General features: G+C 40.8%; 1 protein-coding gene across 1 annotated transcript in view; it reads right to left on the bottom strand.

The window, feature by feature from the left end:
* DCC (DCC netrin 1 receptor) overlaps positions 1–17,040 on the bottom strand; it is a gene marked incomplete at both ends in the record, with an annotated part of 1,164,115 nt that overhangs the window by 362,882 nt on the left and 784,193 nt on the right. Inside the window, one exon of the mRNA XM_082668331.1 lies at positions 11,124–11,280. Within this exon, the coding sequence (XP_082524457.1) occupies positions 11,124–11,280 (157 nt within the window). The remainder of the gene's footprint in view (positions 1–11,123; positions 11,281–17,040) is intronic.

Here is a 17,040-nt window from a genome sequence, read left to right as displayed (position 1 = left end):
GATTTTTTAACATCTTTTGATCCACTCCACTTTCATTTTTCTTTCCTCAGTGAGAGCAAGAAGGGTGCAGTGATGAGAGGATTTCAAAGCGGAAATATGCTGGTCACTGAAATAGGGCCCAAAGTGACAGCGGCAACAACCACCCAAATGCCACACCCTTTCTTACCCCAGAACCACAGACTTTGGAATCAGTGTTATCTTGAAGGGAAAGTAGGTTCAGAGGTGATCTACTCCAAGACAAAGCATGATGGGGGAACAGAGATCATCTTCTTGGTCAGAGGCATTTCCACTAAAGTTTGGTTAAAAATTGTTTTTACTTGAATCGTTTAAAACACACACACACACACACACACACAAACATACGGTCTGAGGAACAGGCTTTAAAAATGTTTGCCTTAACATAATCTCTGTTGCCACACCTAGGACACATCCAAAAGACTACTGCATCCAATAACTACTGCAACAATAAATAAAAAAGCTACCTTTTCACAGAAAAAGAAAAGTTTCGGATTCAAGTTATTTATCTTGCTTAGTTCCAGCCAATGCTCCCCTAATAAATATGAGTGAGTTCTGGGCCCTCTTCTCGTTTTGTTTTATGGGGATGGCCTATCTTCTCCTTCCCTAGCTGCTGTTATCATCTACATGCTGACAAATTCCTGATATGTTATCTCCAACCCAAACTTCTCCTCTGGGCTCCAGGTTCCTATTTTCAAGGCTCTGCCTGACATTCCAACTTGAAAGTTGTAAAGGTATGTCAAACACAGCGTGTCCGAAACTGAATTTCCGACCTTCATTCTCAAACCTGGATCTTTTCCAGCATCCTAATTTCAGCAAATTGCCCCACCATCTGTCCATCTAAATAAGCTGAAATCTCTAAACAATGCTTGAAAACCCCCTCTGTCTCACCATTAATGACCAGTCTTGTACCTTGTTCTGTCCATTTTGCTTCCTAAATATTTCTAGATGTGTCACTGCTCCAGCTCCACTGATACACTTAGTCTTGCCCACCTACTAAACACGACTAAACTGTTTCCAAGAAGACTATTCCCTTCTCGATCGTTTCCCACACAGTTCTGGACACATTGTCAACTCACAAGTGAATAATGGGTTGTTCATTTACATGTGGAAACTGTCGATGACAGGTTTTATATTGCAATACGCATCAGGGCCATGGGAAAAATTAAACCACTCATTTTGAGGTAAAGAGGACAGGGTTTTACATTTTGCAGAGAAGCAGAGTGAGAGGAGGGCTGACTCTGCCCTGCTTTAAGCCAGAGCCAGAAAGTGGTTGGATTCTGAGTCTCGTTCTCTTTCCATCACAACACACTCCCTTCATAACAAGCTTCATCTGCTGCCCGGTCCTCAACCGAGAAGCAGGGAAAGAATATGTAAACACCGTGTTGAAAGTGTAACGCACGATGAATTCTAAAATGAATCCTCCACGGCAATCATGAAAAGCTGGTCTCTAATCCCAAGCAGTGAGCAGGGGTTTCCTGTGGTGGCATAAAACCAGGTAAAGCATACAGTGCTGCAAGTTGGAAGGCCCTGTCCAGTCTTTGTTCTGCCACAAAATAGGCATGTGACCTTGAGCGAGTCAGGGGCTATCCTGGAGCCTTCCCTGCTTCATTTGCAAAAAGAAGATACCAGTCCCTTATCTGCCTAACTCACAAGGTTATTGTGAGGATTATACTGAATGATGCCTATGAAAGTGTTTTAATTCTCTCATCTGAACTCCCACAGTACTTTATATGTACATCTTTTAGGAAATATCTTTTACTTTGTGTGGTAGAGTAAAGAGATCACTGGACTAGAAACCTGCATTTAAATCCTGCTTCTAATATTTCCTAGTTGTGTAGCTTCTTAGGCAATGCTTTGTAGACATTCTCAATCGAGCCACACAAGCTCATTTGTAAAATAGAGATTATCGTCCCTGCCTTATCTGAGGATCAAATGGGCTAATGTTTATGAAACTGGCAAAGTTCTTTCTAAATATGAATTGGGAAATACCTGTATTTCACTGATTGTTCACTTCCAACCCACACCACAGTTAGCACCGGGTACTAAATAAAAGAAGTTGAGTGCTTTCAGTGTACCAGGCAATGAGCAAGTGTTTTAGGCACATTTTCTTAACTTTGGTTAATATTCATCACAACATTACATGTCAGGTACTATCAGTATTCCACGAGTGGAAATGAAGGCACCGATAATTGCCCCAAGGCCACACACCTAGTAAAATTCTGAGCCAGGACTGCAACCCAGGCCGTTCAATTTCACAGCCCCAAAGCCTTAACCTTGTGAATACACTGAGTCACACTCCACACGTAATTTTAGATTATTGAATGGAAGGTATAACGTTCTATGCACACATAAAAAGTCTGCTACTGTGTCTTACATACAGTAGATAAATGATGTAAATTAACTTTGCCACTGAATCAGAAAATTATCAGAAAGAAGCCTACAGAAGAAATCCATGTCATAAGTCGGAAGCTATCAAGAAAGCTTGGTTCTCTTCTAGATTAATCCACTAACTGCTGGAAACAAGCAAGTACAGGGATTGAGAACACCTGTTTTGGAGTCAGGCCTGCATTCAATCCTGGTTCTACCTCTTGCTAGCTATATAACAGAGGTGTAAACCTCTTTAAGCCTCATCTGGATAATGTTTTGCTGTAAGGATGAAATAAGATAATTTATATAAGATGCTTAGCCTGTTATCTGGCACAGCGAGTACTCAATAAATGCCTGCTCTCACTCTGGAAGCTTACTCTGTGGCCTTAGGGATGCAAATGACCCCCTCCCTTGGCATCAATCTCTAGATGTGTAAGTAGCAGGAAGTTGGGCTAGGATTCCGAAGATCACTTTCCATTCTAACGATTTTTAGGTACTAGTAGGAGACAGCTGGGTATCTGCGAAGCAATCGCATCTCTGTGAATTCTGGCTTTCAGGTTCTAGAATTTATGCTGTCCTCTGACTTATGAAATGACAGCTCCTGAGGGGTTGATTAAAAAATGTTAACTGAGGCACTTGCATTATTGACACCATTAACCAGTCAGACAGATTAATGATAATCTGAGCTAGAGTAATTTGCCTGACAAAGCCATTGCAAATCTGAGGCAAATGTTAAATCCACTACCTTTTAGAAAGCTATTGTGTTAAGGGGCTAAATAAACCTATATGAGGAAACAAGCATCACAGCTAATCGCTGAGAGACATATGGCATATATTCGTTCTAGCTGAGAGCCAGAAAACAGAAAATGAACAAAGATATTGGAATCAAATTTCAAAATCAACTTTTTGTTTCTCAACTTACAAGTTTTTATTGAATTGCTGTCAGCTTTTCATCTTCCTCAGTAACACAATTTGCTTTATTGGTTGAGGAAAAATCTATTAAGAATATCACATTTGTCTCTCTGCCACTTTTATCATACCAGTTCCAATCAGTAAACGTCTATAGAAGTCAGGAGACTAGACACTTGGATACGGAATTATAAATAAGATCTAGTCTCAATCATTGGGAGAGAAACACACATGTACTCAAACTAACACAAAACCAGATACAAGGTGCCACATGCTACAATAGGGATGTAATCAAAGTGAAAGGAGAGGATAAAGGAGAAACTGATGACTTCTGACCTGGAGGACCATGTAGAGTTTCACATGGTGATTGACATTTCAGTTGGAGCTTCAATTCAACAACTATTCTGTGAGTGTTTACTCTGGGTTATGTATTGCTCTAGGTGCTGAGAATAGCTCAATGAATAAAAGTGATAAAAATATCCTTGCCCACATAATGCTTGTATTCTGGTGGCGAGAAAGGGGATTCAGGAAACAATAACTAAAACGTAATAACGCAGTGGTGAAAAATAAGAATAAAAAAGGACGCTGGGAATGCTAGCAGTCAGGTAAAACCTCCAAGAGAAAGTACCATTTCTGCAAAGACTTAATGAAAGTTAGAGAATGATCCATGTGGATGTCTGAGGGAAGGAACATTCTAGGCAGACTGAGGAACTAGTACAAAGGTCTTGAGGGAAAAGGATTCTTGGTATATATAGGAAATACAGAGAAGCCAGTGAGACTGGAGAGGAGTGAGCAAATAAGAAAACAGTAAACACAGTAAGTGATGAAGTTGGGAAGGTGAAAAGGGGTCAGATCAGGAAGGATTTCTGATTATTCTCTGAATGAGACAGGAAGTCATTGGAGGGTTTTGAAGATGAGAATTGACACAATCTAACTTGTGTTAACTCCAGGTTAACTCCAGCTGGTATGGTAAGAATAGACTTGAGAGGTTATAGCAATAGTTCACATGAGACCTGATCGTAGTAAAAAAGAGGTAAGAAGTGGTAGGATTCCATCTATGTTTTATTTTCATTTATTTATTCGACTTCTTTTTTATTATGGAAATTTTTGAGCAATACAAAATTAGACAGAATGATAGGATGAACCACTTTATTCCCATCACTCAGCTCGAATAAATCACAAAAGCCAGTCTTTTAGTATTATTTTGTAGCAAATATCAGGTATCCTATTGTATCAGGGATTCAGGAGATATTTTGACAGTACTGCCAAGATTTGATGGTGGATTTGATATAGAGTGTGAGAAAAGAAGAGGACCTAACAATGACTCCAAGGACTTTGGCCTGAGTAATGAGAAATCTGCAGATGACACTGAGATGCAGGAACCTCTGGAATGATAAAGTTTTGGAAAGGGTTTGAGGCTGAAGGAAAATGGGTATTTAGTTTTGTTTTTAAGTTTTAGATGCTCATGATAAATCAAAGTTGAGAAACCAAGCAGGAATTTGGATATGATTCAGAATTGCAGGTAAAACGTTAGGGCCAGATACACAAATCTGGAAGACGTCAACATAGTGACAGAATATAAAGTCACAAACTGGATGAAGCAAGATTTCCAAAGCCTGAGTCCTAGGGCAATTCAGTACAGGTCAGGGAGATTAGGAGTAAAAGAGCCTAAAAATGAGTGGCCAGAGGGACTGGAATAGAACCAGGAGAATGTATGTAATAGAATCCAAGGGAAGAGTATGTTTCATGAAAGGGAAAGTGATCGAATGTGACAAAATTTGCTAACTATCCAAGTAATGAGAGGACCAGGAATTGACTACTGGGTTTAGCAACATGGATGTCACCTGGTAAACCTCGATAAGAACAGTTTCAGTGAAATACTAGGGACAGAATCATAACTGGAATATGAGGTAGGTACTGGAGTGAAGTTAGACAGCTCAAGGTATGTTGCTATAAAAGGGGATAGAATGAAGTGATAGGAAGAGAGAAATGGGATTGACAGGGATGATTTGTTGAGATGGAAAATACAAATACATGCTTGTATGCTGATGGGCATGATACCCCGAGGTGGGAAACGTTGATGATGAGGAGAAACACTGGGCTGAAGCTTTGTTCTTTGGTTTTCAAGAAAGGATGGGAGGGCTTCCCTGGTGGCGCAGTGGTTGGGAGTCCACCTGCCGATGCAGGGGACGTGGGTTCGTGCCCCGGTCCGGGAAGATCCCACGTGCCGCAGAGCGGCTGGGCCCGTGAGCCATGGCCGCTGAACCTGCGCGTCTGGAGCCTGTGCTCCGCAACGGGAGAGGCCCCAACAGTGAGAGGTCCGCGTACCGCAAAAAAAAAAGGATGGGATCTAGTGCATAAGTGAATGTTTGGCCCTGTTAAGAGCATGGGCAGTTCTTTTATAGCACTTTGAGGAAAGACAGATTAGATGCTTAAAGACCCACTTAGGTAAATCAGACATGGAAGCTGGTACAACTTTTATTGTGATTGCTACTATTTTCCTGGAGATTAGAAGCAAGGTCAATTAAGAGTGAGGGAAAGAGGGAAGGTGTTGGAGATTTGAGAAGAGAGGAAAAGGTAGGAAATATCATTAGGATCGTGTGTGAGAGAGGCTGACTGCTACGTGCGATGCAACCCCCAACACCATGAAGAGGCAACTTCAGATAAGTAGTTATGAATTTCAAGACTAGTCAGCAAAGCTACATATTTTCTTCCACGTATATTCAGCTACAAGAGTGCAAGAAAAGGTAGGTAGAAAATTACAGTTACTTGAGTTGATTTTGGCCAAGAAGTTAATATTAAATGAGACAGTAACAAGCAAAACATTGCTGTATGTCAGTCTTTATAATAATTGGCCATGGGGTTTTAGCTGTTTAACAAATGAAGGAAAACATGAAGGATGAGGGACAATGGAAATGCCATAGAATCAATGAATTGTAGGTCCCCATGGAATCAGAGTCTTAAATGGAAGGTAGGAAAATGAGAGACTGAGATGAAAGTATGAGGTTTGAAATCGAGATCATGGAGAGGCTGCAGAGAGTGGTGTTGACAAGGACCATGGTATGACCACAGGAATAACTGTCCAAGAGGGTATGGGGGAAGGATGCATGGGCTTGAAAGGTAAGGAAGATATCAATAGATGAGTAAAGGATAAAATGGTTTTATTAGCAGGAAACAGTGAGCAGCTTTGAAAATAAATGGTTCATATAAAAAAAATGGAAACCCATTGTTGTTAATTATTACTGTTACCACCATTACCTTTGGGCCTTATTTTCAGCCTCTCTTCCATACTGTCTTTGAACTCACGCTATTCTGAGACCCTCTGCCTTTGTGCAGTGACTGCCTTGGATGCTTTACTTGAATTCTTTCAATTAGTCCTCACAGCAATTCCTACAGGTAGCATTCATCTTCCCTTTGTCCACCACAGCAGAGAGATGTTCTTCCTGGTTTTTACATAATTAAATACACAAAACTCACATGTCTGATAAAACAGTAGTACCATTTCCAAACCCAGCCATTTGGACTTAAGTGATATATATATATATATATATTTTTTCTTTTTTTCTTTTGTTGGTAGGCGGGCCTCTCACTGTTGTGGCCTCTCCCGTTGCAGAGCACAGGCTCCGGATGCGCAGGCTCAGCGGCCATGGCTCACGGGCCCAGCAGCTCCGTGGCATGTGGGATCTTCCTGGACTGGGGCACCAACCCATGTCCCCTGCATCGGCAGGCGGACTCTCAACCACTGCACCACCAGGGATGCCCAAGTGGTATATTTTTAATCTTCATAGGTTATAGGAATCACACTCTACCTATATATAGATTGGAGATAGACTTCTATTCAAGGGAGTTTGGTAGTTATTGTGTGCATGTCTTTACATAGAAATTTTATCATATTTAAATTTGAAACACTTTCACATTTTTAAGCAGTGAAGTCAGTGATCCAAACTGTATTTCAAAAAGATAGCTCGAGGAACTTCCCTGGTGGTCCAGTGGTAAAGAATCCGCCTTCCAATGCAGGGGACGTGGGTTCGATCCCTGGTCAGAGAACTAGGATTCCACATGCTGCAAGGCAACTAAGCCCACGCACCACAACTACTCAGCTCACGCGCCTCAACTAGAGAGTCCGCGTGCTGCAACTAAGACCCGACGCAGACAAAAATAAATTAAATAAATAAATAAATAATAAGTTTTTTTAAAAAAAGGAGACTTTAAAAAAAAAAAAGATAGCTCGAGACAGTGAGGAGGATGGATTAGAGGGTGAGAAGCTATTGTCAGAGATCAGGTAAGTGATGGTGGAGACGACAGAATACAGGGGTCATGGCTGAGCTGTGGCCAAGGTAGATCTGCCAGGACCTGATGACTAATGGCAGTGCTAACATTCAGGGAGGAATAAAATATGACCTGGGGTTTGCTACTTGGTCAACAGGATGGAAGGTACTAACATAAACCAAGAAATGTAAAGAAAAAGATATTTAAGGAGGAGACAGTGAGTATGGTTTTGGGCAGGGTGAATTTAAGGTGCCTCCAGGAAGTCCATGTGGATACATGAAGACAAGGGGGCAAGAATCCTTACCTGTTTTCACAGCTGCACGCAAAGAACTTACGAGACTTCTCATAAGGACACAGAGTTAAACAGTGGTAGAGATTCCACTAAAACAAATGCCTGCTTCCTCAGGTAATGAATGATCTTAGGGAACATATGTATATTTCTTTCCTTTCATTTTAAAGTCAGGTCAAATTGTAAAAGAAAACAGAAACTTAAAGATATACTTTGCTGCTGTGAACTGGAAGAAAAGCATTTTGAGACGCAGCACGAGAGAAGCTGCAGTGTGCCATCCGATCATCACACTGCAGCATTTTGAGCTAAATACCACTCCAGCCAGCCCAAACTGCCCTGTGCCTTTCAAATCCTGAAGGGTTCCTCCAGGTCATTACATGTTTAAAGCACTCACAGGTTTGAGAGACTAGAAGCCTCACACTTGAATCCTGGCTCTGCCCCCCTCCCCGTCCCCATTGTTCTCAATAGGCACTGGAAGGCTTGTGACAGCCATCACATCTAGTCTCTTCTTCTCCAGAAGAACGAATAGTGATAGTCAGGATCAGTGTGAGCTCAGCCTTGTCAACAACTAGGTCCCACTAGATTCATCCTCTCTCTGTGTGTCTCTCTCTCCTTCACTCTCTCTCTTTCTTTCTCCTTCTCCCTCTCTACTTCCCCTACGCCACCATTATCACCCCCACCAAATATTCTATATATGGAGATGCATAAAATATGTCATATTTCTTTTGGCTGGAAAACTTTACAGAAAATGAATGCTGCCCTCATTCAAGAATGAAAGAAGGGGACTTTCCTGGTGGCGCAGTGGTTAAGAATCTGCTTGCCAATGCAAGAGACACGGATTCAAGCCCTGGTCTGGGAAGGTCCCACATGCTGTGGAGCAACTAAGCCCGTGCGCCACAACTACTGAACCTGTGCTCTAGAGCCTGTGAGCCATAACTACTGAGCCCGACTGCTGCAACTACTGAAGCCTGCATGCCTAGAGCCCATGCTCCACAACAAGAGAAGCCACAGCAATGAGAACCCTGCACACCGCAACAAAGAGTAGCCCCTGCTCGCCGCAACTAGAGAAAGCCCACACGCAGCAACGAAGACCCAATACAGCCAAAAATAAATAATAAAATAAAATAAATAATATTAAAATAAAGAAAGGATGAAAGAAGAAGCTGCCACATCCCAGGAACCCCTGTGTACCACTGGATGTCCACTTTAGACTGGTTGTATATAAGAGGAGGTTTAAAATGGAAGAAAAGATGTGAAACTTGGAACTCAGCCAAGTCAACAGACGGCTATTTTGTAAAGATCCTAGTTGCCTTATCAAAATCCTCATCTACTGAAGGACATAATGATGCTGTTCCCTCCCCGTGCGAGAGGCATAGGTAGGTCTGCTGAGTACATTTGAAAATAGGTGTTCTTCTCTACAGAATCTTGGGATTTAGCAATATATTTTTTCTCTAAAGCAAATTCAGCTTTCACACGCTGATCTCTTTTATCACCTTTAATTGGCAACATAAAAAAAACCCAAAAGTTGATGAGGAGAGAAACTTACAAAATGCTTAAAAAACAGAATGGAAAGGTCCATTAAGAAAGCTTCCTATAGCTTTCTGATTCCTTCTAAGTGAGACGTTTACAGAGTGGCTTTATGCTTTAATCTTACCAATCACATGGGCATTTGATAAATATTACAAAACTCCATTTCAAGCAGTATGGCAAACTAGATCGTATGTGAAAAACCCTTCTACAGCACGCCTAAAATGCTGCCAAAATTGTTCACAATCTCTTTTATTAAAAAAAAAATTATCCAGGAACTTGCTGGCAGCAAAGTAAGAGAATTATCACAGTGGGAAAGCTGACTTGCGGGGCCGGTGTTTAACTGAGAGTATTTGCCTTTCAAGAGAAGTCTGGAGCTAGTAGCTTTAGAAACTAACAGGAGAAGAGAACAAGAAACAAATCTGCAGGTGACGTTGGGTACAAGGTCTGACTGAAGAACCTTGCATACAGCCAGGATCCTGAAAGACCAAACTTCAGTGGATGAACTAGAACGTGAAATTAGCCTCATGAGAGAATTGGTGAATACATGCCAGTCTCAGTCTTAGCTCAGTTGGAACAACAAAAACGTCTCTAAAAATTGCTTACCACAAGTCTGCATTTATTTATTTAAGTTGATATGTTAAAAATGGCAGAAAAACAAATGTTATCACACAATGGATTTTCTGATAACTAATAAAATATCAGTATGAGACCTGTATGGACCAAATATACCTTAGTGAAAATTTGGTTTAATGTGGTCTCGTTTTGGTAAAGCAAATCCTCCCTGAGAATGTACTTTAAACCTTGGCCTCAAAAATTCCCTCAGATAAATTTCTAAGGACTAGATTTAACAATCAAGAATCACTCAAACATGGGAAGAAGTAATCCCCTATGAGGAAGAGTCAGCAGAAACACAAAGACTGCAGATATGAGAGTGATCAAATAGAGAATATAAAGTGTAATATATTTAATTAAATGGGGTGTCATACAGTTTATTCTTATAGATTAGAACTAACCAATAACTATCATAGACTTACAAATCAAACTTCAAAGCCTTAAAACAGTGAAACATCTTAAAGAAAAAATGATGAGAAAAAACCCAAAAAAACAAAAAACAACAGTAGATTGTAATCTTGAAACGAGACGCATACAGCTCACTTTTACCTAGACAATAATGATATTAAGAACTTTTAGCAAATACTAGATACTCTTAAATGACCTTTGTAAATGCAAGCTAATTTAATCCTAACAAAGACCTTCAAGGTAAGTACTATTATTTCCTCTTTATTAAAGAGTGAAATAAGGTTTAGAGAAGTTATGTCATTTTCTTGAGATCACATGATGTCAGTGACAGAGCTGAGTTTGCACCCTGCCACACTGGTTCTCCCACACTTGGTTCTATCAATACACAGCCCGATTCTGTTCTCTGCTTACCACTTTGAAACTCAAGGAAATTAAAAAAACAAACAAAAAACCCTGATATCATATATTTACATGCTTTTCTGTTTTTCAAGGAAGTTTTCTATAAATGATTGAATTTGATTCTGTACACAATCCTGCCTTAAAAAAAACCCCACACAGGCAACAGAGACATGTTATCTCCACCGAGTAATGACTGAAGGGCACAGAGGAGAGATTTCCCACAGTCTCCAAAGTTCCTGCTCAAGACCTCCCGCTGCCATCACGCCACAGTCTACATTTAAAGACCTGGTGGATTAGGCTGAATTTCATTGGTAGTACCTACCTGTTGTCACCTTCTCTGGAGTAAAAAACCGTGAAGGCTTGAATGTTCCCTTTTGCTTCTGCGGGCGGGCGCCAGCTGAGACGGACAAACCGACTGGAAACCAGGACAGGGACCACGTCTCTGGGAGCAGAAGGGAGGATGCTGGAGCTCGGGATAGCTAAGGAGGAAGGAGAGGAGGCTGTCAGAGGTGTTGGGACATGGGTAAGAAATGCATAGGAAGGCAAAGAAGACCCGTTAGCAAACATAGAATGGTACCTTCCCATAGATTCTAAAGGAAGGAACAAAAGAGGAAGAAAAGAAACAGTAAGTGGAATCAAAGGTATTAGAGTGTATATGTTAATCCCAAACTCCTAATTTATCCCTCCTCTACTCCTACTATATATAAAATAGATAACCAACAAGGACCTACTGTATAGCATGGAGAACTATACTCAATATTTTGTAATAACCTATATGAGAAAAGAATCTGAAAAAGAATATATATATAGATATCTATATCTACATCTCTCTATATATATCTGAATCAGTTTGCTGTACATCTGAAGCTAACACAAAATTGTAAACCAACTATACTTCAATTAAAAAAAAAAAATGGGGACTTCCCTGGTGGCGTAGTGGATAAGAATCTGCCTGCCAATGCAGGGGACACAGGTTTGATCCCTGGTCCGGGAAGGTCCTGCATACCGCAGAGCAACTAAACCCGTGTGCCACAACTACTGAGCCTGTGCTCTACAGCCTGCGAGCCACAACTACTGAGCCCGCATGCTGCAACTACTGAAGCCCACGCACCTAGAGCCCATGGTCCGCAACAAGAGAAGCCCGCACACTGCAATGAAGAGTAGTCACTGCTCGTTGAAACTAGAGAAAGCCCACACACAGTAACAAAGACCCAACACAGCCAAAAATAAATAAAATTAAATCTTTAAAATTAAAAAAAAAGATGTATTCGAATTTCTTGGGGTTTATAAAAGATTGGCAAATTAATAACATATGATTCTACTGCATATTTGTCCAGTTTCTATTACTAAAGGGATCCATGACAATAAGGAAATATATTCTGTTAGGGCATGAAACAGGGAAACATAGATTTACAAGCTTTTTTTTTTTTTGCTGCACCGAGCTGCTTGCGGGATCTTAGTTCCCCGACCAGGGATCGAACCCAGGCCCAAGTCATTGAAAGCACCAAGTCCTAACCACTGGACCACCAGGGAATTCCCTACGAGTATTGATAAATGCTTCAGGTAACCAACTAGTTATTACAAAACCTTACTCCACTCAGATGGAGCCCATTTACACTGTTTTAGATACAATTTGAAGGACCTTGTTTTTATATTTTCAAAGATCAGAGAAAATTACAAGTAGCAAATTAAACGTTGATGAGAGATAAAAAGTAGCAGCAGTTCTCATGGACTACCTGCTAGTAGAAGAAATGACAAAAAAATTCCACCAGACATCAAGATGTACCATTGTACCATGCTTGTTTAGTACCATCATATTTATAGCCAGATTGAATGATTGTTACGTACAGGAATAATTGAATCATCCACGACGGGAAAACTAGTTTTTCAAACACCTGAGGCATTTATAATCTGTAACAGATGTTTGTGATAGATGTCTCTGTGCGTGTGTATGTGTTTGTGAATTCATAATTTATATTTGCTGGATATCTCTATTTTATTCTTTTTTTTTTTTTGCGGTACACGGGCCTCTCACTGTTGTGGCCTCTCCTGTTGCGGAGCACAGGCTCTGGACAACGCAGGCTCAGCGGCCATGGCTCACGGGCCCAGCCACTCTGCGGTATGTGGGATCTTCCCGGACCGGGGCACGAACCCGTGTCCCCTGCATCGGCAGGTGGACTCTCAACCACTGCGCCACCAGGGAAGCCCTCTATTTTGTTCTTATTTGTTCAAGTTCCCAAGTCTAAAGAACATGTATTTCATTTTGACAGGTGATTCCTAGCCCCAAAGCAGAAGTACCCATGTGTCTACATTTAGTCTTCAAACTGGCTTTTGTGGGCCATTTTCTCTAGTTTCTTACTGAAGTTCAGTCTCCATTCTTGCATTTACTTTCTCCAGGGGCTGGCTGAGTGGGCATTCCTGCCGTAAACTAAACTCCTGTTAGCTGGAAAATCCATTTGGGGGGCGGGAGGAATATCACATTTCCAGTGGTTCCAGAAACTGTCAGTTTACAACACATACCAGTTAGAACCAGAAACAGAGGTTCTCAAGAACTGCAAAAAGCTTTCAAAATTATTTCTGGCTCCATAGATTCTTAGCCAACTTCTTTGTAGATACAATTTCCCTTCCTTTTTCTTTTTTTAAAAAAGAAATTTTATTGGGGTATAGTTGATTTACAATGTTGTATTAATTCAGGTGTACAGCAAAGTGAATCAGTTATCCATGTACATACATCCACTCTTTATTAGATTATTTTCCCATATAGGTCATTACAGAGTATTGCGTAGAGTTCCCTGTGCTATACAGTAGGTCCTCATTAGTTATCTATTTTATATATAGTAGTGTGTATATGTCAGTCCCCAATCTTCCAGTTTATCCCTCCCCTTGCTTTCTTGAACAGCACAGTACTTGAAATAAAAGGAAGACTGATGGTAAGCTAGTCGATCTTTTATGGCAGGGTACTAAGCGGACCGGGAGAGACTGATGCCTGGATAGGGAGCATCTCTCTCAAAAATATGGGTGATATTTAGCCTCTTGACAAAAACCTTTGCTTCCACACACCATGGACAGCTCAAACTAGCACACTGAAGTGAATTTATCCTCTCTCTGCCCCCTCACTGACGCTCTCAGCCTGCTTCTCTTCCTGGGCTGCTGAACTCAGTTGTCTACACTTTCTTCTCAAATCTACAGCTTAGAACCCTGAAATGTATCCCCTATTTCCGACTCACCCTCACTCACGTCTTTGAGGATTCCCCTTCCTGGACATCTGCTACATCTACTCTCTCTTATCTCCACGTCCACACTCCTATCCGCGCTGTCGCTGTCAATCTCTCTCAACAGACTCACCACAATGGTCTTCCAGCTCCTCTGCTTTCCTTCCACTCACCTCCCTCAAATGTATTCTCTGTACAGCATCTAGAATCAACGTGTCAAAAGACACACCTGCTCATATCCCTCTACTATTTCTCCTCAGTGTCTGGTCTGTACCTCAGAGAAACTCCAAACTTCTCAACCTGCCTGTTGGCCTTGCTCCTGTTTACCATTTTTCTAGGTTTGGCTTCTCCCATCAACAGGCCCTAAGAAGTGGATTTAAGTGCACATACTTTATTTGGAAGGTGATCACAGGAAAGATCAGTGGGGACTTGGGAAGAGAGACTGGCCAGGGAGCGAAGGCTAGAGAGAGTGAGTTATCTGACTGGTTGTCATTCAGGGTAACTTGAAGGGCAACCTTACTGGAGACTCTGGGAGACAATGCAGCACAGGACTCGAGAAGTATGTCCCTGAGGGAAGCATGTTGGGGGATTTATCTACTCACTCTTCCTCCACCGTAGGCGGAGCATAATCCCAGGGACATAACCTTCCTGCACAATAGCCTTGTGTGTTCTGCAGGCAGAAATATAACAGCTTTGGGCAGAGGCTTGCATGTGTCCATATCAGCTCTACTCATTCAGCACATATTCACAGAGTGCCTATCCTATGCCAGCCCTTCTTCCAGCGCAGAGGAGATGAGGCCATTGTTCTCATGGGACGCACATGATGTGCCCTGGCTTTTTGATGCTTACACTGAACATGCTCTCTCCAGGCTGAACCCCTGGCAGTTCCCCAGGGCCTTTGCACAGGCAGTTCCCACTCAAGCCCATCTCATTCACTTAAATCCTACTTTCCTTTTTAATTAGTTTAGATGGGTTTCCTCTGTAAAGACTGATTCAAAGTTTTTGTCAAATAGCTAACAGACATATAGTTAATATCTATAATAAAAAAGAATGTCTGAAAAATCAATAAAATAATGAATAACTTTATTTAAAAATAGGGTTCAACCTGACAATAATAAAAGAAATGTACATTTAAACAAAATCTAAAAAAAAAAAAAATCTGTCAGAATAAACTATTTAAAAATCTGTCAGGGACTTCCCTGGTGGCACAGTGGTTGAGAATCCACCTGCCAGTGCAGGGGACACAGGTTCAAGCTCTGGTCTGGGAAGATGCCACATGCTGCGGAGCAACGAAGCCCGTGCACCACAACTACTGAGCCTGCGCTCTAGAGCCCACGAGCCACAACTACTGAAGCCCGCATTCCTAGAGCTCGTGCTCCGCAATGAGAAGCCACCGCAATGAGAAGCCCGTGCACCACAACGAAGAGTAGCCCCCGCTCACCACAACAAGAGAAAGCCCGCGTGCAGCAATGAAGACCCAACACAGCCATAAATAAATAAATATTTTTTTTAAAAAAAGCTTTTAAAAAAAAAATCTGTCAGAGTAGCACGAATCTAAAGACATTGATATAAAACGTTGGCTAGGGTATAGCACCTTCATGCTATCAGCTGAAGTTTGTAAGAGTACAATCTTTTTAGAAGTCAATTTGGCAAAATACTTTAAAATGAAAAATATTCATACCATTTGACCAAACATTCTCAGGCCTGTAAATTTATCACTTCAAAAATAGCAAATACCCCCTTTATCAATGAATCCATGTTAAAATCACAGATAGCATGTTTTCTCAAAATGTAATACCTATACATCTCACCACTTTAAAGAAAATGGGATCCTTTCAATTTTTTTTTTTTTAAACAAAAGATTTTTTAAAAACAAAATGTGAACAATGATGGCTTGGAAAAATCTTTTGAGAATTTTCAAGAAGTTAGAAAGGTAAGTTTTCAAAGAACAGGAAAGAAACTCTCAAATGCTCTTCCGCCAAGAGCGCTCTGCTTATAGACGGCACCACATCAAAAACGAGTTGGTTTCTCCACCCATTCAGGGGCTGCCAACAAGGAGGGTGATGGGGCTCCACACAGATGCTTTTTGCTCCAGGCTTCCGAAGTGTCTTCTCACAGAGCTAGTCTAGACTCGATTTATCAAAGCTCAGGAGACAATTAATCATGGACTCCTTACCTCAATTTCAACAGTCGTTATATAAAAAGGAAGGGACACATTTTTAACAAAGGAATGGCTTCTTACTTTATACAAGAGAAATCATTTTGTTCTTACTAATCCTTCATGCTTTCTCTCAACGGTAACTTGTCATCACATAAGGTCTCAATAAAGAACCAATCAGGACTTCTTTTCTTTGCTCTTGGAGCCCTAATCTCCAGTCTGGCCCTAATCTCCCGGGCCCATTACTGTTGTCATGGTTACAGCTTCTTTATCTATTGTCATGGAGAAGAAGAGGAGAATTTGCCACAGTATAACATAGTTTTTTGGTTTTTCTTTTAAATATATTTTATCATAGCAACATCCGGAAAAGGAGATGATTTCTTAAGATAATGTAAATCCAAAGAATAGATAGTTTTGAAACTCAAAACCAATAATAATATTTTTGTGATGTCATCGCAAAATCATTGATAACAATTACAATATTGGGTTAATTTTTCTGTAGAGCTACATTCCCTCTAGATACCAGAGACGCTTTCTTTCTGTTGGATTTTTAATATACAGTGTTTATGGACATTAATTTTTCTCTGAGCTTATTAACAATGCCTGACCTCCAATCCCTGTGAGACATATGAAAGATGATAAGACATATTCATAAAAACACAAAAATATTTAATTTGCATTAAACGTCATACAACCAACTCTGTTACTCTCCATGTCTATTTTTATTTTATAGAACTAAAATACTATAAATGTAGCCAGCAGATCAGCCAGATGCTTTATTTATTGCATCTTTTCATTAGCTGGCAGATTTGATAAAAATAAAATATAAACAGAGAACATTAGTGAAACGATAGGATCATCTAACTGTG

The sequence above is a fragment of the Grampus griseus genome (genome assembly GCF_964374135.1).
Source record: "Grampus griseus genome assembly, chromosome: 12".
Lineage (NCBI taxonomy): Eukaryota > Metazoa > Chordata > Mammalia > Artiodactyla > Delphinidae > Grampus > Grampus griseus.
Note: the sequence above shows the minus strand (reverse complement) of the source record. Positions and strands in the feature narration are given on the sequence as shown.